The sequence below is a fragment of the Meles meles genome, chromosome 7, assembly GCF_922984935.1.
Source record: "Meles meles chromosome 7, mMelMel3.1 paternal haplotype, whole genome shotgun sequence".
In the NCBI taxonomy this organism is placed as follows: domain Eukaryota; kingdom Metazoa; phylum Chordata; class Mammalia; order Carnivora; family Mustelidae; genus Meles; species Meles meles.
In genome coordinates, this window is record NC_060072.1 from 136,863,972 (window position 1) to 136,889,521 (window position 25,550).

The window sequence follows — 25,550 nt, forward strand, 5'->3', positions numbered from 1 at the left end:
TAAAAAAAAAAAAGGTAATGAAATCACTTTATATTAGTCATACAAGGGATATTTAAAGCATATCAAAGAAAATTCATGCACAAATTACTTTTATTATTTAAACAAAGAATGAAAATAAATTATATAACTTCCCAGCTCAAAACATTAGGAAAAAACTACAAAATAAACCAAAAGAAAGCAACAAAAATTCATAAAGAGATAAAATAAATTTATGAGGCATAGAATGGTACATCTAATTAATAAAGTATTTTAAAAAATAGAAAAACTATACTAGATAACTCGATCAGGAAAATACTAGAAGGAAGCTCACTTATACAAAAACAAAGAAATAGCAAGTGGTGAATAACCATTGAAAAAAGACAAAATTTAAAAATCATAAGGTATTACTTCGTAGACCACTAACTCAAATAAATTTGATAGCACAATGAAATTCATCATTTTATAACTAAACACACACACACACACACACATACACACACACAGAGTAGGGTTATATGAATGCATAGTAGACTTCCACTGAACCTTTAAAACTTAGGTGGTCCCATTGCTCAATAAATTATTCCAGAGTATTGAAATGAAAGAAAACTTCCTAACTCCTTTTGTGAAGCAAGTATAACATTTATACCTAGAGTTGATAGGAAAAAAAAGGAAAAAAAAACCCCAAGGACCAATATCACTCATGTCTTAAAATATTAAAAAACAAAAGCATATAGCACACCAAGAAAACAGAACATTATAACCAAATGAAACTTATTTCTGGAATGCAAGTTTGGTTCAGTGTTTGGAAACCCATTTAACAGCATTTACCATATTAGTAGATAAAAGGGAAAAATCATAATGAAGCATATAGAGCATAATATCCATAAGTGTTTAAACAGCCTTTGACAAAATTCAATACTTTTCTGATTTAAAAAAAAAAATGAGTGCTGTGAATTGCGTAAGACTGGTGATTCACAGACCTGTACCCCTGAAACAAATAATACGTTATCTGTTAATTTTAAAAAGTAATAAAATAAACATTGATTTTAATTTAATTTAAACTTAATATGATAAAATATATATACTTTAGTCCTCAAGACATTATTTTACTTACTAGAAAAATACTGGAGGCATTGCCGCTAAAATCAGGAATAAATAGGGCAAAGAAGACCACTATCTATATCACTATCCAACATTATGCTAGGAAATTAGTTAAGAGAAATAAATTTAAAGAATACGAATTTATAAAGAAGAGGTAAAATTTTCTCTGGAATGCCCTAGAGCAGAGGTCAGCAGATTTCTTGGTAAAGAGCTAGATAGTATTTTAGTTTTTGTGGGTCATTCGGTTTCTGTCACAACTACTCAACATTGCCATTGTAGCATAAAAGCAGCTGAAAACAGTAATAAATGAATGAGCATGACTGAGTTCTGGTCAAACTTTATTAAAAGATAGGATTTGGCCCAAGGGCTATATTGTGTCAACCACTGCACTTAGACAATTAACAATAAAATGAACTCAAATGAGAGAATTCTGTAAGGTAACAGCATATAGAATTAATATATAAACTTCAGTAGTGTTCATAGAGACAATAAATTGAGGGACAAAATGGCAGGACAAAAAACATGTATGCCATCAACAAAGAAGATGAAATACGGAGGAATGACCCACACAAAAACTAACAAAATCCACATGAAGGAACTTTTACTCTTCACAGTGAAAAAAATGAGAGTTCAACAAATGAAGAGTTCCTATAATTTCACTATGGTTATGGAGGACGACAAGGAAAGCTGGATGAAGGGTAAATGGGAAATCTCTGTACTCTGCATCTTCTATTTTTGCAACTCGTCCATAAGTCTAGTGCTACTACAAAACAAAAGTTAAAAAGAAATATTTTTAAAAAGTGAAGTTCCTGACATGTAGAAAATAAATCTCATATATATATATGAGATTTATTTAACACACACACACACATATATATATATATATATATATATATATATATATATATATACGTTAAAGATTTTATTTATTTAGGGCACAGGCAGGCAGAGCAGCAGAGGGAGAGGGAGAAGTGGGCTCCCCACTGAGCAGGGAGCCTGATGTGGGGCTTGATCATGACCTGAGCCGAAGGCAGAGGCTTAACCCACTGAGCCACCCAGGCGCCCCTAAATCATATATATTTCTTAAGTTTTTAGCTTCCATATTTTTTAGTTTGGAATTTTAAAGTATTTTAATAGAAAATTACTTTCCCCCAAACTCAAGTGTTTTTTGTAATGTTGATGTGATTTCATATACCTGAAGGCCAGATTACCTCCAGAAGAATTCTATATATTTAAAATAGATATTAAAAGTCAAGAAGAGAAAATTCAGCACAAATAAATCTACTTTTTCATGAACTTAGTGTGTCAGAATACCCGTCCTTCCATTTTAGATCCTAGGGAAGGACATAATCAATATGAAATTATTTATTTATTTACTTTTAAAGATTTTTATCTTCTTAGTTGACACAGAGAGAGAGAGAGCACAAGCAGGGGGAATAGCAGAGGAGAGGAAGAAGCAAGCTCCCCGCCAAGCAAGAAACCTGATGCGGGGCTCGATCCCAGGACCCTGGGATCATAACCTGAGCCTAAGGCAGACACTTAAGCACTGAGCCACTTGGGCACTCCTAATATGAAATGATTTATAGTGAGTTTCTAGAAGCAGTGAATTGAAGTATTAAAAAAAGTCAATAGAGCTTTAGGAAATCATTGGTTACTCAAAAACCATTTTTGGTTCAGTAGCTAAACTTATTATTAAGATCTTTCTGATTCTTATTAAAAATATATATAAGGGAGGAGAACTGGGTATGCATTCTATTGTACAAAGTTAATAAAACTGTGAGTATATGTTTATCCCGCTATGTGACCTGAGTCTTAGCCACAGCCACAGACAAATTACTAAAACATAAAACTGCTAGTCATTAAAGTAAGTTCCTAACCTATGAATTATATAAGACTTAATGGGGGAGAGGTCTTTGTCATTTCCTTACCCTTTAATGGAAAGCTCAAAGATGCAATAAATCCTGCAAATCTAGCAAGAACAGCCATGTCTGAAATATGATGCCAGGAGCAATGCTGTTTGGATTCTTACCAAACCCAAAATACTGTTTTCTGAAACGGCCTTAGTGCGTTTCTAAAAACATTTGTGGGAAAACCATATTTACAAGTACAAAAGGATCCATCAGCGACCTTGTTGCATAAGGAAGGACAATTTTGTCTTTATCATAGGAAGCCTTCTCAGAGAATTTGTCAATCTTGAATGCTTTTTCTCTTTTAAACGCTTTCTTTCCTTTGTTTTTTCAATAACTCGTTTAATTTTCTTCACAACTTTGGGTGATCCTTCTCAGTTTCTTTATAGGTACTTTGGTATGTTCCTTCTTCCTGAAAGATTGGATTCAATAGGCTTCTGTTCACTCTGCTTTCCCTTCCTCACAATCTTTCACATACAATCAGACTCCAGTTACCAAATATTATAACACTATGTCTAACCTGCATCTCTGTCCTAGCTTTAGACATGAATATCCAACTGACTGGTTACCATCACCACATGAATGTGTCATGGGAACTTCTATGTCCTCCCAAACATAACTGAATTCACCATCCATCCATTATGTAATAAATGTTGGTTGGGTGCTTACCCTGAGCCAAACATAACTGAATTCACCATCCATCCATTATGTAATAAATGTTGGTTGGGTGCTTACCCTGAGCCGGACTGCAGCCGGCACTATAACGATGAGCAAATTGACTTCATTTCTCCCCTAGTGAAGAAGTTCATTCTTCCTTCACTAGCCCTGCACGTGTATTCTCTATGTTGGTAAGTGATACCATTATCCATCTAGTTGCCAAAGTCGGAAACTTTTATGCATATGATCTCAAAGTAACATACTGTACACCTTATACTTACACAATGTTACACATCAAATTTATTCAATTAAAAAACAAGAAAAGAGGGCGCCTGGGTGGCTCAGTGGGTTAAGTAAGCATCTGCCTTTGGCTCAGGTCATGATCTCAGGGTCCTGGGATTTTGCCCCACATCAGGCTCCTGCTTCCTCCTCTCTCTCTCTGCCTGCCTTGCTGCCTACTTGCGATCTCTGTCAAATAAGTAAATAAAATCTTTAAAAAAAAAAAAAAGAAAGAAACCTAAATATCATCCTGCACTTCTTCTTTATGACTTATGTTCAGTCATTGCCCCAGTTTTATTCATTCTTTCCTTTTATTTCTCTTTAATCTGTCGCTTTCTTTATGCTCTATTCTATTATATTCCACTGGCTTAGTTTAAGCCACCTTCTCCTCTGGCCTGCAATGATCCCTTAACATGTTCCTCTGTCTCAGGTTATACTTAAAACCCTTCAGTAAACTTCAATCAACTTTAAAATAAAAAACAAATGTATTAGCATGATGCAAAAGCCTGAGTTATAACTACCTATGTAAACATGTAAAATGTCAAGGTCACACCCTCCATGCTCCTAATTGCAGGTTGGAATTTAGAGTGAATTATTCACCATTTAGGGGTCACGTTTCTCAATTTATAGCCAATTAAATAACATGATTAATTTGATGCAAAAGAAATGCAGAAACAAGGAACTCATCTATAGATGAGTACAGACACTAGACAGTCTGACTTTAATTGTCTATTTACATATTATTTAAAATGTTTTTAATCAAAGCTACTGCTACATGAAAAATAGTGGCCAACATTTACCCAGCACTTACTATGTATCATGTACTTTACACATACTAATTCATATAATAATTACAACACCCCAATGAGACAGGTTTCCTTACCATTCCCAATTTTATCTATGTGGTAACCAAAGCACCAAGTAGTTAATAATTTACCAAAGGAAACATTTGGTAAGTGGTAAGACTGGCACCTAAGCAATGGTTCCAGAATAAATGTTCTTTTTTATTTTTTTAAGATTTTTTTTTATTTGGGGGGAAGGCAGAGGGAGAGGTAGAGAAAGAATCTCAAGCAGACTCTGTGCTTAGCATGGGAGGTCTACTCAGGGCTCGATCTCAGGACCCTGAGATCATGACCTGAGCCGAAACCAAAGGATGGATGCTTAACTGACTGAACCACCCAGGCTTCCCTGGAATCTATGTTGTTAATCATTATACTATATAGAATAAAGGGGGATTGTGCAGGGTATTAAACAAGAACTGAGATTTTATAAAGATGATACATATTTGCCATATAGATTACATAGGAAAATATAAAGAAAAAAAGGAAATGATCACAAATCCTGCCTTTCAGAAATAATAATCATTGATAACTGATGTAAATAATTCTGGATTCTTCTTTACGTCCAAAGCTAGAGAACAGGATGGATGGGTAAATAAGAGAGGTAGAAAATGGATGGATGGATGATAAACAAATAGATAAAAGGGTGTTGTATACAGTATCTACCGATTCATTTATATGAAAGATGATAAAATTTGCACACTGATTCACCCACCTTGAGTTTGTTTTTATTTTTGTCAGTTGTATTATTAAATTATTAGTAGTAGTATTTATAAAATGTAGATGATTCCCCTAATGATAACTCCTCCATGATTTCTTAGTCTAATATTTAAATAAATTTCAGTGGTCTCCACTGGTACCATTTAGCCATATTTTGCTGTCCTGAAATACATTTAGTAATTTCTTGATTGACTTTCTGTAATTGGCAGTTTTTTCAAGAAGGGCTAATATGGTACTCACTAATTCCTTGTGTGACTGAGAATGTGCTACTACCTTCATACTTGAAGAACAACTTGGATGTAACATTCTTGAGTAATATTTTCTCTACCTCAGAATGTTAATCTGAGGGATCTGATCCTCCCATCAATGTCTTTTGACCTTAAAAGAAGTTGTAGAGAAGTGTGAAGACATTCTGTCCTCATGGTTTGTTCTTTTGCCTAGATATACTCACTTTTCCTTTCCTTTTGTAATGCAAGCAGATTTATCAGGATGCATTACTGTTGGCCATTCTGTATTAATATTGCTGGGGTCTTTTTGGGTCATCTGACCTACAGATTCACACAAAAATTTTTCTTCTATTGTTAACTTTAATTAAGATCATATTCCATTGGTTCCAAACTCTTTTTAAAGAATACCCATTATGTTTAAGTTGGGTCTCCTTGAGTTCTATATTTACCAACTCCCTTATTGAAATTTTAATATATTCTTCATTTTACGTTTCCTATATGCCACATGCCTGTGCTTTCAGTTGTTTATCATACTTCTTTTGCATATATTCAGGCTTAAAGTTCAATAATTTTTTTATTTCTCTTTTGAGCTCTGGCTACTAGCTTGTCACAACAATTTAAGTTATTTTATAAAGTCTTCTTGTAAAATTTGATGTGACTTCTTTTGGCTCTTTTATTAAGAGGTAGTATACTGCCTTAATAGTCTTGTGATTGTGGGAAAAGTATTTGTCTCAATCTATCTGTTTCCTTTTATGATGGAATTACCTCAAAAACAATCCTACGAAAATCTGCAATTCTCTTTACCTTGTGAACACATCTCTTCCATTCAGTTTTGAGCATTCAAACAGTCAATCTGGCTTACTCCAGATCTCTAAAAATGTATAGCTTCATTGTGTTGCAATCCGGCAATCATCATCTCTAGTATCCTTTTCACTCCAAAGGGTCTCCAGCAGTCTCCTTGGGCTAGAAGACTATTGTAGACAATATGAAATGACATGTCCATATGACTTTTCCTTAGGCTCCACTTCTGGTGTTTTATAATGCAAAACTAGGTCTCTGATGGGAAATTCCTCACTTCTTCCAACGCCTATTCACTCCCCTAGTCTCTGCCATGAAGACAAAAGAGAAATATTGGCTACGCATTTCATAACCATGACACTTATTTGGGGGGAATCTCGAGATACAAAGAGGCATGTGTTAGCTGTCAGCATATTACATGCAGGTCAGTAATTTACCTACATTCTGCAGGTGTGTTTCACATGTAAGTTTTGCAACTGTGGAGATTTCCTTCTTGTTGTTTTTTCCCCCGACTTTTCTTTTTTGTAGTTTTCATATTATTAAGCAGAAATCAAAAGTTTTATAAAATTATTCAAACTACTACCATGTATTTACAAATAAATGTTGATTTATTGCCATTTCATCATCTACTCTAGCATTCGAAAATTACTTGTCGTCTCCCCAACTCAGTCAAAAGGTCCTTGAGGCCTACTGTTTATTACTGAGTTGTTCTCTCATTACATTTTGTTGCTTCAAAGGTTTGGAATAAGAAAGGTTTGGAATAAGAAAAGCACGGAGCTGTTTTCTCTGGCTTTTTCTTGAATGGGATCAAGTGAAAAATCAATAAATATAACAATTTATAGTTATATTAAAAAGGGTTTGAAAGCTTATTGTGAAAGTAATGTAATGATGAGATTTAGAAATAATTTTGGGGTGTCAACTAGATAACCTAGTCATGACTTATATGGAAATCATTAAATCTGAGATAGAGAATAGTGGAAGGGGCTTTTTTTTTGCAAGAATGAATTCTAATCTGTATAGATGAAATTTTATATATTTATTATTTATAATTGGAACAGAATAAAAAACCCAGAAATAAACCCACAATTTTGTGTTCAGTTAGCCTTTGACAGAGGAGGAAAGAATATGCAAAGGGAAAAACACCCTCTCTTCACCAAATGGTGTTGGGAAAACTGGATAGTTACATACAAAAGAATGAAACTGGACCACTTTCTTATACTATATACAAAAGTAAACTCAAAATGGATGAAAAAACCTAAATGTGAGACCTGAAGCCATAAAAATCCTTGAAGAGAGTGCAGGCAGTGATTTCTGACATCAGCCATAGCAACATTTTCTAGATATGTCTCCTGAGGCAAGGGAAATAAAAGCCAAAATAAACTATTGGGACTTCATCAAAGTAAAAAGCTTTTGCACAGCAAGGGAAAAAATAAAACTAAAAGGCACCCTACTGAAAGAGAAGATATTTGCAAATGACATATCCAATAAATGGTAAAGAAGATGTGGTTCATATATACAATGGAATATTACTCAGCCATTAGAAAGGATGAACACCCACCATTCACTCCAACATGGATGGAATTGGAGGGGATTATGTTAAGTGAAATAAACAGAGAAAGACAATTATCATATGGTCTCACTCATATGTGAAACATAAGGAATAGCATAGAGTACCACAAGGGAAGGAAGGGAAAACTGAATGGGAAGAAATCAAAGGGAGACAAACCATGAGACTCTAGACTCTGGGAACCAAAGTGAGGGTTACAGAAGAGAAGGAAATGAGAGGATGGGGTAACCTGGTGATGGGTATTAAGGAGGGCATGTGTTGTGATGAGCACTGGGTGTTACACACAACTAATGAATCGTTGAGCACTACATCAAAAATTAATGATGTACTATATGCTTTCTAATTGAACACAATTTTATATGTATACATATATATATATATATATATAGAGAGAGAGAGAGAGAGAGAGAGAACACTCAACAGCCAAAATTAAATAAATAAAATAACCCAATTTAGAAATAGGCAGAAGACATGAATAGATATTCTCCAAAGAAGACATACAGATGGCCACCAGACACATGAAAAGATGTTCAACATCACACAGCACCAGCGAAATACAAATCAAAACCACACTGAGATAACATCTCATACTTGTCAGAATGGCTAAAATCAGAAATGAGAAAAAAAGGTGTTGGTGAGGATGTGGAGAAAAAGGAACCCTCTTGCACGGTTAGTGGGAATGCAAACTGGAGCAGCCACTCTGCAGAACAGTATGGGGTTCCTCAAAAAGTTAAAAATAGAACTAGCCTGTGATCTAGGAATCACACTATTGGGTATTTACCCCCAAATACAAAAACGCTAATTCAAAGTGATACATGCATCTCTGTTTATTACAGCATTGTTTATAGTAGCCAAACTACTGGAAGAAGCCTAAGTGTCCATCAATAGATGAACTGATAAAGAAGGAATGGTACATACAGACACACACACACACACACACACCGGAATATTATTCAGCCATAAAAAACTAAAATGTTGCCATTTGCAATGATATCGGTGGAGCTAGAGCATATAATGCTAAGTGAAATTAGAGAAAAATACCACATGACCTCACTCGTATGTAGAATTTAAGAAACAAAACAAATAACAAAGGAAATAGGAGAGAGAGAAACAAACCAAGAAACAGACTCTTAACCATACAGAACAATTTGACAGTGACCAGAGAGGAAGTGGGTGGGGGGGGATGAGTGAAACAGGTGATGAGGATTAAGGAGGGCCCTTGTCATGAGCACAAGGTGATGTATACAAACATTTGTTGAACTGCTACATTGTACACCTAAAACTAATATAACACTGTGTATTAACTCTGCTGGAAGTAAAATTAAAAACTTTTGTAAAAAAGAAATTAGTAATCATCAAGAGAGAAAAAGATGATTTATGACACAGTCACACAGTGAGACAGAAATCATATACTATTAACAAGGCAGACAATGGTAAAATATACATGAAATATATGTAAAAAAACAAGCAAACATACCTCAAGGTAGCTTCTCAAGCAGAACTCACTCCCATCCTAGGGCTTTTGTGTTCACTACTCCTTGTCAATGTGTTTTCATCCCTCAGGTGGTCTTCTCTCTCTCGGGTCTTGATTCAGATAACCTCCCAGGGACTACTGTCCTCTCTCCCACTGTCTCTTTCCTCTTTCCACTGTTGCTAAAGTAACCACCTCCCACTCATTCACTCTCTTTCAGTCGTGTTGTTTTCTTTTCTTTATAGCATTTAGCATTATCTGAAATCATTTCATTTAAGAGTTTATAGTCTGTGCTCCACATACACAATAGAATGCGCGTTCCAAGGGGCAGGAACTTTGCTGTGGGTACACTATTCTTTCGGTGGCTAGCACAAAAATGCTTGATAAATATTTGTTCAGTGAATAAGGAATAAACAGTATAACTTTAGATATTTAACATTTGCAAGGAAAAGATGAAGCTTGAGAAGCAGGATGGGGTCAGGAGGCAAATGCTCTGAATAGCAGGCTAAGGAACTTTGGTTTGGCTTTTAAAGCTTGAGAGGTCAGGATGGTTCTTTAGAAAACAGCCCTATCAGATCTATAGTTTAGAAGAATTAATTTCAGTGGCATGCAGGAGAGATCTGGAAGGGGAGAACTATGAGATGAGACCAAACAAGACTTGCTTCAGTCGTCCAGGTAGAAGGTGACAGAAGCTCAAATGAAGGCAGAGAGCCTTTGAATGCATCCTGGAGGATGCACTCAGAAAATGTTCAGAGGCAGTTGGTGTAGTTGGCAGACATGAGTGGACAAAAAGTAAGCAAGAGCCAAAGATCAAAGGTATACGTAAAGCCATTTCTTTTTTTTTTTTTTAAGATTTTATTTATTTGACAGAAATCACAAGAGAGGCAGGCAGAGAGAGGAAGGGGAGCAGGCTCTCTGCTGAGCAGAGAGCCCGATGCGGGACTCGATCCCAGGACCCTGAGATCATGACCTGAGCCGAAGGCAGTGGCTTTAACCCACTGAGCCACCCAGGCGCCCCGTAAAGCCATTTCTAACAAGTGATTATTACGTGCTAATGAATGCCATGTGTTTTTTTGTTTTGTTTTGCTTTTTAAAAGGTGAATACATTAGAAAACTGTTTTGTAGGCACAGTGGATGTTCTTCTGTTGGAAGTTATCACGAGTAAGACTAGTGTTCCTTGGTGTCTGAAACACTGAGCCTAAGGCTCCAGTAACCAAATCAGAAGAGAGTTACAGAGGCCTTAGTACTTTTGTCCCAGACATGTGCTGTGAGACTCACATTAACAGAGCTCCAGGGCTGTCTTGGAGTTGCAGGCTTCCGGTGAAGAAAGAGGACCTGACCAAATACAAATGAGTCACAAAGGCCAGGAGAGTTGGCAGATGGAAGAAGGCATGACCAGAGACTCCTGGCATCAGGTAGAAGCTTCCTGTACCAATCAAATGGTGAAACAGATAGGAAAAGATACTTATCAGCAGGGCTGTATGTGTAGCTCCACAATGTATGGTGCTGGGTATATGTCTGTGGGAATGGTGCTCGCTAGAGTTGTGCAGGTCACACACTGAAGAGTTGAATGAATGAGCCAATCAGAATGAAATGGTATAGGAGATATATAGGAGAATCATATCATATAAAGATTACAGGTGTGACTCCTGGATCCAATCAACCATCTCAAGAAACACTGCTAGGACTGAAGGGGACAGAAATGGGATGAAATGAAGAAAGGTTGTCAGACTCAGTCTATAGGACAGGCCAGTAGAGCTATCCAGCTGCCCAATAATGTGGTGTTATTTCTTACATAGTCAGGATTCCTGGGGGTCCAGGAATCAGGGGATGGAAATGAGAGCGGTACCTAGTACTCACTATTACTACTGTGACCCACTAGCAAATGTTTTTGCTTCTTGTTCCTGTGACCTTACACTTTGCTGGTTTAGAGGTCTTAGTTCCAAAGCAGGGAATGCTTCCACCAGGAGTCCCAACAACGATTCCAGTGAACTGCAAGTAAAACCTGCCTCCCGGCCACTTTGGCCTCCCCATGCCTCCAAACCAATAAGCAACCAAGAGAGTTATTGTGTTGGTTGGAGTGACTGATCCCAATTATCAAAGGGAAATTGGACTGCCACTGCACAATAGGGGTAAAGAAGACTATATCTGCAAAACAGGAGATCCCTTAGGGCGTCTCTTAAGTATTACCATGCCCTGTGATTACAGTTAATGGAAAATTACAACAACCTCATCTAGGCAGGACTACTTATGGCCCAGACCCTCAGGAATGAAGGTTTGGGTTACCCCACCAGGTAAAGAACCACAATGAACTAAAGTGCTTGCTGAGAGCAAAGGGAATATTGAATGGGTAATGAAAGAAGGTAGTTGTAAATACCAGCTATGACTCCATGGCCAGTTACAGAATGAATATTGTAATTTTTATGAATATTCCTTCCTTATTTTATTATGAATATGTCTGTGTATATCTTTTTTCCCTCTTTTATCCTTTTATCATGTAATACAAGATATATTAACTTTGTTACTTATGTCACATACTTATGTCACAGTTTTTAAGTATGGTCAACTTTACTTCTGAGTAAGTAACAGGACATCAAGGAGAAGAGTAAACGTCATCTAAGAACTTTGCATCCTCTTCTGAGAAAAGGGTTAGTGAATTTTCAGTGGTACATGGGATAGTTATATAGTGTTAGGCAGGGATATGGCCTTGTTATTATCCCAATAGAGATTAAGTATGGTTTAAGGAGATGCATGAATGGGGACCAAGTTGACAAAGGGTATGTGATGGTTAATGTTTATGTGTCAACTTCGACTGGTTTAAGGACTGCCCAAACATTTGGTTACACTTTTGTTTGAGAGAGAGAAAGCACATGCCAGCAGGGCAGGAAGGGCCAAAGTGAGAGGGAGAGAGAGAATCCTAATCCATGCTGAGGATAGATCTCACAATCCTGAGATTAAGACCTAAACCAAGATCAAGAATCGGATACTCAACTCTCAGAGCCGCTCAGATACCCACAGTCAAATGTTAATTTATATATTTCTGCGAAGGTGGCTTTTTGGCAGAGATTGATATTTAAATTGGTGGACTTTGAATATAGCAGATTATCCTCCATAATATTAGTGGGCCTCATCCAATCAGTTGAAGGCCTTAATAGAAAAAAGGCTGACTGGCTCTAAGCAAGAAGGAATTCTGTCAGCAGACTGCCTTTGACCTCAAAATGAAGCTCCTTCCTGAGTCTCCAGCCTTCCAGACTCCCCTCTCAGAAGGGGGAACTTGTCAAGCTTCCACAATCATGTGAGCCAATTCCTTAAATCTGTCCCCACTATGCCTCCCACCTTTCTCATCCTGTTGATTCTGGTTCTCTGGAGAACTCTCGTGCAATAACTTTGGCCCATATGGTTCCTCCCTTTCTGGGCTTCATATATATATGAAGTATATATATATGAAGTATATGAAGTACTTCACACACACATATTTCATATAAACATGTAATTTATACACAAATACGTGTGTGTGTGTATAAAATCTTGCTATTATTCTAAAGTTGTATAACATTTAAGTCTTTTCTTCCCAATTAGAGAAGAATTTGCTTAAGGACCAAGATCACAGCTTAAAATCCTTTGTCTTTCTCCCTCATCGGTTCACAGCTCTTGTTAGGTGCTCAAAATATGTTTGCTGAATTGAATTGAAAAACAAAAAAGATACTAGGAAAATGCTACCTAGAACTACCTAGGGTCTCAGTTAGGGAGAGAGAGAATTCTTCCTTAGGAAGCAGAGAAAAATTTTGTTGATTGTATGAAGGTTTCTGGGTGGGATGTTAATTACCGGGAATGTTAAATCCTCCCAATAAGCCCAGTCTCAGCCCTCTAGCTCATCCAAGGGAACAATCTGGCTCTGTTAACTCATGACTGGTAAACTTGTGGTTATTTATATGGAACTCCACTTTACTTTTTCACCATTTGTGAATGCCAATTCTAAGTGATGCCACTATTCTATGACAACCTGAGTATTTCCCCTAATACTCTCAAATAAAATCTTTCTGTTGCTAGGCTACTTACGCCATACTTTCAGATTCTGCTGCACAAGCACCAACTGCTTTTGTGACGTTGACAAGAAGAGTTTGGTTTATTCCAACGAGGAGGTTCACAAGTGGTTGAATGCCACCACATTTCCGGACAAGGACTCGGTTTTCATATTCCTGACAACATTCTCCCAGTGCACCAACCACATTGACAAGTACTTCTTCGGGCTGGTCAGTTAAAAGTCCCACCAAAGTTTCAATGGCTTTGTATTCCCGAAACCTATGTTCATCACAAGAAAAAGAGGTAGGGGGAGGAAAAGAGGAGAACAATATTACTTTGGGTATAAAATTAGCTAATATTAATAGTACAAAATTCTGCCTTCGGCTCAGGTCATGATCTCAGGGTCCTGGGATTGAGTCCTGCATCAGGCTCTCTGCTCAGCAGGGAGCCTGCTTCCCCCTCTCTCTCTGCCTGCCTCTCTGTCTACTTGTGATCTCTCTCTGTCAAATAAATAAATAAAATCTTTAAAAAAATAATAGCACATATCGTGAGTGCTGTGAAGTGTGTAAACCTGGCGATTCACAGACCTGTACCCCTGGGGATAAAAATACATTATATGTTTATTAAAAAAAAAAATTTGGAAGGGGAGGCGAACCATAAGAGACTATGGACTCTGAAAAACAACCTGAGGGTTTTGAAGGGTCAGGGGTGGGAGGTTGGGGGAACAGGGGGTGGGTAATGGGGAGGGCACGTTTTGCATGGAGCACTGGGTGTTGTGCAAAAAGAATGAATACTGTTACGCTGAAAAAATAAATAAAATGGAAAAAAAATAATAGCACAAAATTGCTAAATGACAACTCTATGCTCATTCAGTCCTTACAAAAACCCTATGATGCAGGTACTACGACAATCCCCACTTTCAGAAAGCTCATTTGAAGCTTTGTAAATAGTGAAGGTGACATCCACATCCGGCCATCTGTACCTTTAATCTCTATACTGCACAGACTCTAAGAAAACTACAACTTCTGCCACATCAGTGTCAGTGATTCTACTGTGCTATGGGTGTTTTCCTCATGTCACAGAGACTATTTAACAGGAACAAAACAAAATAAGCTTATTTCGTGTTAAATAAGTGAATTTCTTGTTAATATCATCACACTGAGGGGGCTCCTGGAGGGCTCAGTCAATTGAGCATCCGACTCTTCTTTTCAGCTCGGGTCCTAATCTCAGGGCGGTGAGACTGAGCCCCAAATTGGGCTCTGTTCTCAGAGGAGAGTCTGCTTGAGATTTTTTCTCTCTCTCTCTCTCCCCCTTTGCCCTTCCTTCCACTCATGTATACTCCACTCCTTCTTTCTCTCAAATAAACAAATAAATCTTAAAAAAAAAATGATCACACTGAGACAAAGAAGAGTTGCCTCAGAATATCCATCATAGAGCATGAGAACTCTAAAAGTACACAGGGATAAATTTGACTATTAAAATAAATCTGGGGGCACCTGGGTGGCTCAGTGGTTTAAGCCTCTGCCTTCGGCTTGGGTCATGATCTCAGGGTCCTGGGATTGAGCCCCGCATTGGGCTCTCTGCCCAGTGGGGAACCTGCTTCCTCCCCTCTCTCTCTGCCTACCTCTCTGCCTACTTGTGATCTCTGTCGAAAAATAAAATCTTAAAAAAAAAATAAATCTGATGATCATAAAGTTTACAAATACTTTAAAATTCAATGAAATCATTTGAAAATGTCTGCTCTTGAACTGATTAGTTGGCATTTAGCTGATTTATCTTGTTTATCTTTTAAAAAGGAATAAAGAATGGAACCACTTCAATCCATAAAGATTCAGTGGGAAATTCATCCCCTCATCTTCTTCAATCAGAGATGATTGTCATTTATAAGGCAGTCTGTAAGTAAAAGAGCCCATTTACACAGATTACATCAGCAAGTCCCTTAGTACTTAGTGAGGCACAGAAAAACCATTGCCAGGTGGTGGGATGGGAAGTAGAAGTCTTTCATTTAAAAAAACAAAACCTTAATCCTGCCAAATTAGTCTAGAATATATGTGTATGAAAACTAGAGGTGTAGCATTAGGATTGACTCTTTATTAAAAGTAACATTATAGGAATGTGTTTCAGGGTCCATATTTTTTTATGCATCTACACTTCATTTAGAAACATTTATATCTTAATGAGAGAAGATGTTAGTTGAAGGACTCACTATACACAGTGTAGCTTCTGTGAGCTAAGAATACAGCTCTTCCTCAATGGCCATATTTTTATCACAGAATATTGAATGGCTTCTCTTACTTGGTCACATTCTCTTTGCTGATGGAACATTTCCATATTGCTCCCGTGACCGCAGCCAACCGTTCCTTATTGTCAGTGTTATTGAGCAGACTGGCCAGGGGTTTAAGTCCTCCATGCAGTCTCACCAGGTCACGGGTTTCCTTATCTTCGGCACACTACACAAAAAGTCAGAGCAGAGGCTGTCAGTGATGAAGGCGTATCAAGCTTTCAGTGATTGCTAACGAGGCTGTCATGCTAGTGGCTCTGAAGCTTCTTTTCAGAGAGTATCATTTTCTGAAGGGACCTCCAAGTAAAATATAATTCCTCTCTGTACTGGCAGCTCTCTAACAGTGTCTCTCTTCCCTTACATGATTTTGGCAATGTCTAGAAGTTTCTACCTACTTAGAAATTCTGCCAAGCCGTTCTGAGGTAGTGTGGGCTTCCACCAAGACAGAAAGAGAGGTTGGTAAGAGACCTAGAATGCCACATGCGTGGATGGAGGATTTCTGCAGTCATGCAACCCACAGTCTTGGGAAAATATAGTGAAGATACATGAGTGATAAAGCTATTGTCTGATCTTCAATGACCCCCAAAAGCTAAGAGATGAGTATTTCCCTAATAGAGTTTCTATGCTCAGAGCAGTGAACTATATCAATAGCAAATGATATTATATTTACATATGTTTATCCATACATTTGTGTCATCCTTTGAAATAAACATGTACTGCACAGACATTCCCAGCTGATCACACTTCCCAGGTTACATAGAAAAAAGATGCTAAATTTGGTACAGACAGATTATCATCCGAGGCATGCAGTTGGTCTCTGAGGCCACATGATACAGATGCACGTGATGCAGCACCCATGAGGACCACCAGAAGAAATCCTCACCGGAATGCACCACAAGGCATCGGTCATGTTTATCTTCTATTTATGACTTTCGGTTTTGGTTCAGTTGCAACTTTTAAAAAATTAATCACGATTTCCAACCAATCCTTCATAGTTACTCATATGAGGCATATATGCAAATCAAGGCTATATATCCTCATTATGAACTGAGTTACGTTCCCTTAAAACTGATATATGTCAAAGTCCTAACCCCCATACCTCAGAGTGTAACCATATTTGAAGATAAAGTCTTTAAAGAGGCAATTAAGGTTAAACAAGATCACTGAGGTAGGCTCTAATCCAATATGACTGGTGTCCTTAGAAGAAGAAAATACTAGGACACAGAGGAAGGAACATGGCGAGACAGAGGGAGAACAACATGCGAACATGAAGATGGTCATCCATAAGCCAAGGAGAGAGTCCTTAGAAGGGAGCAATGCTGTTAACAGCTTGATCTCAAACTTGTAACCTCCAGAACTATAAGGAAATGAATTTCTGTTATTTAAGCCACCCAGTGTGTGGTATTTTGTTATGACAGCCCTGGAAAACTAATACAATGCTCTACTGACATGAACCCTTTTCTCTGACTCTGTCTTTTTGGCATACCCTCACCGTGCATGTTTTAAAATGCATTCCTCCAGGAAACTTTCTCTGATGACCAATAACTAGCCATCTAATTTGTCAAGGCCATCTTTTCTTGTTTTCTCATATACTATGAAATGCGTAACTCACAGAAAGTTAATGAAGATTAAAATACATTAATAAAAAGATAAAACAGGAATACACACACACACCCACACAAAAGCACACACTCATTTGTCCATCCATCTTGTTTTGGCAGAAAGTAAAGTTCCCAAGACCAGCATGTTTGAAGAGGGTAACTGAAAAGCAATGTAAAGGCACCATGTATATATTTAGCTATTTTACACTAAGTAACTCATTTGAGGAGACAAAGATACATAAGTGGCTTCCAGAAATGTGAATAATCAAGACATGTTGGAGCAGGTTTCTCTCTCACATACACAGGCATCTGTCATTAGCACAGGACAGTGGTTCTCAGACCCGTATGTGCAGAAAAATCCCTTGGGGGGTTCTTGTTAAAACGAAGGTTCCTGATTCCAAACTCCAGAGAATGAGACCTCACGTGAACCATCTAAAGCACACCACGACGGTTTGGGGAGTCCGCCATACCTGGTAGATGGCCATAGCACAGTGCTCCTGCAATTGTTCATTCTCACTATTTAGGTTCTTGACCAGATTTTCAATTATCCTCTCTGCTTTGATTGCAGCTCGGTAGTTTTCCTAGGAATACAAATTTAAATATTTACATGCATAATGCATGAATAGAAATATCTATTTATATGTACTAATAATGATGCCAAATGAACTCTCTTAATAAACACTAAAGTCCATGATTAACACAACCATATCGTAAGAGAATTAAGTCAGCATTATCAGAAATACATCACACGGGTGCCAATTAAATTAATGTTCTATTAGTTTCATCTTCTCTTTCTAAAAGGCTACTGACTCTCAAAAAAAAAAAAATCCTTAGCAGTCACAATAACCTTAAAAATTGTTTTCAACTAAAGAAGGTTAAGGTAGATGAAAGCAAGGCAAGCAGAGCTGGCTTGAGTACCTCTGATGCACATTCTTGCAATGTCCCCACCACGGGAATTAGCATGCTCTCAGGAGAGGTCTTCAGTAAGCCAGCCAACAAAGGAATGCCGCCAGCTTTACGAATGGCTTCTTTATTCGCGTAACTCTTACTGCAGCTCCATAATGCCAGCGCCCCACAGCGAGCTACTTCCACGTCTCTGGCATCATACAGACTTGACTGAGCCGGTTCTCGTGAATTCTGTGCACAGTCGAGTAGAGCGACCTACAAGAACAGATAAATACGGTGTACATGGGAATCTTTAAAATAAAACAACGTACCCTGCAAATAGCTACAGGGCTGCTATTAGGCTAACCTCCATCAAACATAAGAACACTTTTATGGATTAGTTTTCATACTACACAGTAGTCCGTGAAAGCAAAGAAACAAACCCTTCAAAATACCTTCCTCCAGATGTGGGAGGCTTTCTATTTTCTTCCTGCAAGAAATTTAATCTCACCAAGATTGTACTAATATAGCTGTAACACTTACTTTAGGAAGAGTTGTATACTACATCCTCAGCCCTGGTATCTCACATTATGAGGCTCCCTAAAGCCATTAGGACTTTCTAACGAGAACTGAATGGCCTGTATATTCTCAAAACCATGAGACCTCTTCCGAGGATATGGCCCTCTACCTGTACTACTGAAACCCACAAATCCGCATGGCATAGCACCATGATCTTTTCTTTTCTTTGCAATAACCAAAGCCACCGGAGACTTTAAGGGAAAGGCAAGTTATATAGAAACAGCAGGATGTCAGGGTGCTCCACAGAGGAAGTGAAGTCCGGGCTCCCAGGGCTGTCTTTATCCTATGCATGTCTACTCCATTCTTCTACCTCTGCAGGCCAGATTCCATGGATGTGTCCTGTAATCGTGACCACCAATCCTGAGTTTAGAAAAGAGTAGTCCAGACTGAGTAGAGCCTCTGATCCCTAATTCCAGATTCCTGGGAGAGAAATCTGGTGGGACTGGCTTGAGTCAGGTGGACACTCTGCTGTACATTCATCATATCAGGGACATGTGTTTATTTATATTGATGTTCCTGCCCCCCGTGTTTCTGTATTTGACATTTCAGTAAATGTTTGATATGGTTTTCAGTGAAAGGGTCAAGTACACCATACATCCAAAGGGATGTGGAATTGGCCACAGGAGTAACAACATTGAATCTTAAAATCTTTTCCTACCTGGATGTGTTCTCCACACTTGCTCAGACACCCAGGTTTCTATTGGGTGTGCCTCTTCAGAGACTCAACCCCATCTAAGTGCCCAAACCCCACTATGGCCACTATACCCCTTCCTGCCTGCTCTGATCTGACCTCCATTCCCTTGCTCTGATGTCGTCACCAGCTCACTGCTCTGAACTGAGTGATCTCCCTCACTTCCAGTTTTGGCTGGGGACTCGTGTATTTGTCACCTACCCTCACTTAGTTAGCAAACCAAAAATGGATCCCTAATCCTGATGTTTTCCAGATGTGTTCTCAACCTAGCAATTGTAAGTCTATTAATGCCTGATCCATCCCCGTGCTTCCTGTTTCTAATTTAGCTATCATTTAAGATTAAAACTTGTGGCATTATCTAATAGACTAAGTAAGTGCAGTTGTCCAATTCTAGTTCCCTGAATGTGATATATAAGACTCCCATAAAAATAAATTTGTTTTAAGTTACATTATTCATTCTTATAATTTAATGTGAGAACTTCCATTGGACAGCCACATCAGTCAACCGTATGACTTCATTATTTAAGCAGAATACTGATAATCACAGTAATAATTACCTTTCCCCCGACATTTTATTATGAAAAAATTTCAAACACACACAAAGGCTAAAAGAACTGTATGGTAATTATACAGCAAATCATGTATATGCCACCTAGATTCTATAATTAACATTGTCATATTTGTTTTATCACATAGCTAAACATCTACTTATCCACCCACCCAGCCGTAAGTCTGTCTTATTTTTGAAGCAAATAATTATACTCTATAGTACTCTATAGAGTACACGTGGATTCAGAGGTCCCCAATTTACAATGGTTCAACTTATTTTTCAACTTCACCATGGTGTGAAAGTGGCGTGCGTTCAGTAGGAATCCTACTTGGAATTTCGATCTTTCGAGCTAGCGACATGCAGGTTACATTCTGGCGATGCTGGGCAGCGGCAGTGAGTCTCAGCTCTGCCAGCCACACCATCCCAAGGGTAAACACCTGTGCACTTACAGCCATTCTGCACCCATACAGCCATTCTTTTTTCACTTTCAGTACAGTTTTCCATAAATCACAGGAGATATCAATACTTCATTATAAAATCAGCTTTGTGTTAGATGATTTTGCCCACCTATAGGCTAATACAAGTATTCTGAGCATGTCTAAGGCAGGCAGGGTAATCTAGGATGTTCAGTAGATTAGTTGTATTACATACATTTCTACTTATGATATTTTCAACTTCTAATGGGTTTATTGGGACCTATAACTCCATTGTGAGTCAAGGAAGAGTTGTACACAGAATCTCTTAATTTCTGAAGACATGCCACTGCGCATGCATTCACTTCAAATGCATATTGATTCAATGCATATTTATTAACCCTTCATATGTGTAAAGTACTGGGCTACATGTTGTGAATGACACGGAGATGAATAAGACATGTCTCTCATCTTGAGCTTCGAGTGCAGAAGTGGAGACCGTCCAGTATGGTGTAAGCTGCAGGAGCAACACGGAATCTACTGATCCTTCCAAAGGTGGATGAAAAGGCACTTCCACACTGCCCTGTTTCTCCTTGACGTGAGTGTTGAGCAGAATGCTCGCTTCTTTCTTTCAGGGATAGTTATTGATGAGCCATTTTTTTAATTATAAAGGTAATACTTATAAAACATATTGGCAAATGTGGGAAAATATGAACAAAAAATGGTAGTTATTTCAGAGGAAAGCCCTGTGAACAGTTTTGTGTATTTATTTCACGTTTTTGTAAAAAAGCTGTTACAGACTTGTGAGGTAGGTCTCTGAAAATTGGGATCAGAGGTGTCAGTCAGTTTTCGATCCTGTCAGAGTTTTATATAATATTATATATACATTTATTCCTTGCTACTAAATAGATTTTGAAAATGCAGTACTGATAGCTGACTAAACGTTTCCTGGAGGCATTGTTCCTGGGACTTTACTGCTCTCATATTGTAAACACGCTGTTTTCAGTAACAATGAGATGACTAAGCATCTGCAGGTCTGATGGTCGCCTTGGGCTGCAGACCTCATAGTGAGGTCACCACGGCAGAGAAAATGGATGACCAGAGCCCTTTCTAACAGGGTCTCCACCCCCTCACCCACTTTGCACGTGCCACACACAAATGTATCCCCACCAGTGCGGTAGGTGCAAATTACATCTCTTTTTTAAACATAGGTTTCTTTGCAAAAGAAGGTCAGACATGTTTTCTGGCCAGTTGCTAATGGAAATATACAACAATAATTTTCAAGGACATTAGACAAAAAGAAAGTTCCCAGAACACACATATTTAACGTCCGGAAGTGGCCAGGAAGGTCAGCAAGGAGGTGACATTTTGGTGGCGGGGGTGTGCTGAGGATGGTGTCAGCAGTACTCACCAGTTTGGTGATGCCCCCATGGCGTCTCACTGCCCGTCGGGCTCTTCTAAACTTGGCAACATTTGCGATTGTCTCAGCTGCCAGGCATTTCAGACTCTTATGTGGAGAATCAAGTATGTTAACCATAATTGGTAAGCCCCCAAGGTCAACAATATTACGTCTGATTTGCGGATTATGACTGATTTCCTTCAGGATTTTTAATGAACCAATCTAATGAGAAAATAGAAGTTAGAGGTGAAAATAAGTGCTTAATACATCACCAGTGCTAGAGTTTTAAAAATTCCGAGTCGGCCTCAAATCCTTCCCCAGTGACGTTTTTTTTAAGGAAATACTTTCTATTCCAGGTATTACCCATAGCCTCCTTACTTTTCTCCAATTATGCAGACAAACATTCATCATTTAAGAAGCACATACTAGTGGAAAAGAACCAAAAGATAAACAAGAACAGCCAAGAAGAGAAGAGCGGCGGACAACCGAAGGAGCAAGTTCGCAGTGAGACTAGCAGGCAAAGTCAAGAACGAGGGAGAAGTGACAGGCACCTATCCGTAAAAAGAGAAGCACGAGGAGCTATAGACGAGGTTCATCACCCGCGTCACGTAAGCCACTCACCTTACATTTGACTTCGTCTGTATCAAGTAAATTTATCAAAACTTCAAGGCCTCCGACATCCCTGATTGCCAGCTGGCAGGTCTCTTGCGCTAAGTTGAAATCCTTCATTGAACACAACGCAATCACTGTAGCTGTCTGATTTCCTCCCTACAAAGACGCCAGGCCACAGAAAGGTTAAATAAGAGCACGCATCCATTGAAATTTACTTAATGGCTATGAATCTACGAACTGGGAAATGTGTCTCCCCGTACATGGTACGTTAAATTTTTTTAAGTTCTCTGAGTGGCTTATAATTTGTTAAATGAATCATGTAAAGTTGAAGCATGAAAAAGCTTTACAGAGTATCATAAAACATTATTCCAATTAAGAGTCAGCATTTACAGGTGGTCTGTCTGCTTTAAACAGCGAGGGCATTAGGCGGTATTAGTACGTTAAAGAGAGTCGAGAGGCAAGCCTTGAGAGACCCACTGAGGAATGTAAGTTTTATGTCGAGGTAAAAGGCAGTCCCTGTAGTTCTTGAACAGAGTACTGTGCAGTCCAAACCATGTCTGGAAATGATTCTCACAGATGTATGTAGAACAGTCTGGAACAGGGAAAACCTAGAGAAAGGGAAACCATGTGGGAAGTGGTACAGTGATCCCTGCTGGGACTGGGGAGTAAGTGGGAGAAGGGCCATGGGACTGGGAAGGAGGAGGTGATTCCATTAAGAACAGCAGATGACTCAGTGTGTGGATAAAGGGGGGAAAAAAAAGAAGAAGACTTCAGTATCGAGAGCATAATGCTGGCCCAGTGTAGAGAATCACACAATCAACGTCTGCTTAGCTAATCACCAGATGTCAAGGGTAGTGGGGAATGGTTCCTTTAAGGTAAAACAATCTGGGAGATTTTTAAAAAAATGAATGATTAATTAGTGAAACAGACCCGCCAGGAAATTATCATCAGAATTCACTTCAGGAGTTCTGATGTCCACTCATCATTAATGCTTTGAAATTTTGAATTTTGAATGCTTTGAAATTTTCAAAATTTTGAAATTTTGAAAATTTTCTGAAGGACACTGCATAGTACTTGTTACTTCTCCTGCTTTTAAGACTGAATGGTAACTAAGAGTTCCAGTGTAAGTGCTGAAATAGTTCATAAGACACAAAAGCAGTGGCTCAGTGGGTTAAGCCAGTGCCTTCAACTCAGGGCGTGATCTCAGGTTCCTGGGATTGAGTCCCACATGGGGCTCTCATCTCAGGTCAGCGGGGAGCCTGCTTCCAACCCACCCCCCCACCGCCTCTTCTCTGCCTACTTGAGGTCTGTCAAATAAATAAATAGAATCTAAAAAAAAGAAAAAAAAAGACACAAGAGCAGTATTTCTAATGGAGCTAAGAGTAAAATGTTTTTGTAAAAGGTGCTTATGAAAGTCGGCCTTGGATCTTGACCTCAAAACAAGTATGAATGGCCTCAAATATATCTCTCTCTCCTTTTGGAGGAAAAGACACCTAGGAATTATATTTATTCTCATTTGCTAATTATCACTTTATATTGTTATATCTATTATATACACATGTTCATAAATATAATATATACACTTAAGACAAAAATGGAAATTATAGGGGTGCCTGGGTGACTCAGTGGTTTAAGTCTCTGCCTTCGGCTCAGGTCATGATCTCAGGGTCCTGGGATCGAGCCCCGCATTGGGCTCTCTGCTCAGTGGGGAGCCTGTTTCTCCCTCTTTCTCTGCCTGCCTGCTCTGCCTACTTGTGACCTCTCTCTCTGTCAAATAAATAAATAAGATATTTTTAAAAAATGGAAATTATATTCAAGCAGCCCAACCCCTTCTTCATATCACACATACACACACGCAGATCCTCTTGTGAATTCAACACAACGTGTTACTTTTAAAACAAGAAATTGAAGTGGGATTATAAGAGGGCAAGTATCAAACAGATGAAAAAGTGCAGACTTCAGCCTTTCGTCTTAACCCTTCCAGAAAAGTCCCTCTACATCTCTAAAAATGTGCAGACACCACCCTAATTCTTTTTCTGGGTAATCCAGGCTGTCCTCTATATTCAAGTTTAAGTTGAGAATAGCAAAAGCCTTCATTTTCTTATTTACATTGAAAATAATGAGTTTTGTTCTTGTAGCTTTTAATGTCTTTTTCTCGATATTGAAAGAAATTTTTAACACCGCCAATTGGTTTTGAAACACAAAATAGTAAGTCTTTCACTTATTACTTTCAATTTTATAATCTCCCTTGTTTGGGGGTATAGGACCCTCCCATAAACACACACATTAGCATTTCTGGTGTCTTAACTTTTAGAAAAACAGAAGACAGATATTTCATAAACCATAGAGAAGAATCTAAGTGCTAACCGTAATTCAAGAAAATAACATAGAAAAAAGCAAAAAAAAAAAAAAAAAAAAAAAGAGAGCGAGCCAGAGAAAGACAATTATTTAACAAGGCCTTTTGCTGAATTTAAATGGGTTAGAAGGAACCCGGAAATTCCCATGGGGTGCCCAAAGGAGCAGAGCTGGGCTCCCACATTAAAAGTTTAAAAATGCAAACGCGGAGCTTCAGACAGAGTTCTTTAGGCAGTGGCTTCAGACTCAAGTGTGACTTGAAAGCGAGAAGACGTCAAAACATGTCATGCCTCAGTCAAGCCAAGAGAGTCCACCCACGCATGTCAAACTCTGAAGGAGAATGTGCCGTCCCGACATTCTTAGTTCCACGTGATGGAGGACCTTCTTGACTGCTGTTCTTGCATGCATTTTCTTTGGTCGCATTTTTCTATGTACACATTCGACAGGGTCATTGTTTCCGATTTCATTTTGAGGTCTCTTAAATTTTTCTTTTCTAGGTTATTTCTATCTTTTGTGCTTTATTTCATCATACGCATCATAACCAATGATACAACATTTTTAAAGAGTCTTGTGATTGTGGTAGATGCCCAAAAGGTAAGAGGTTATATTTTCCTGA

The 25,550-nt window shown here is 38.4% G+C and overlaps 1 protein-coding gene across 2 annotated transcripts in view; it reads right to left on the bottom strand.

Annotated features, from left to right (window-relative positions):
- Positions 1 to 25,550, bottom strand: part of ODAD2 (outer dynein arm docking complex subunit 2) — a 187,145-nt gene that overhangs the window by 114,183 nt on the left and 47,412 nt on the right. For both annotated transcript variants that reach the window (XM_046012769.1, XM_046012770.1), the window contains exons 10-15: positions 22,589 to 22,735; positions 21,980 to 22,189; positions 18,369 to 18,611; positions 17,921 to 18,031; positions 15,864 to 16,018; positions 13,605 to 13,847 (exon numbers count right to left, since the gene is read on the bottom strand). In XM_046012769.1, the coding sequence (XP_045868725.1) occupies positions 13,605 to 13,847; positions 15,864 to 16,018; positions 17,921 to 18,031; positions 18,369 to 18,611; positions 21,980 to 22,189; positions 22,589 to 22,735 (1,109 nt within the window). The remainder of the gene's footprint in view (positions 1 to 13,604; positions 13,848 to 15,863; positions 16,019 to 17,920; positions 18,032 to 18,368; positions 18,612 to 21,979; positions 22,190 to 22,588; positions 22,736 to 25,550) is intronic.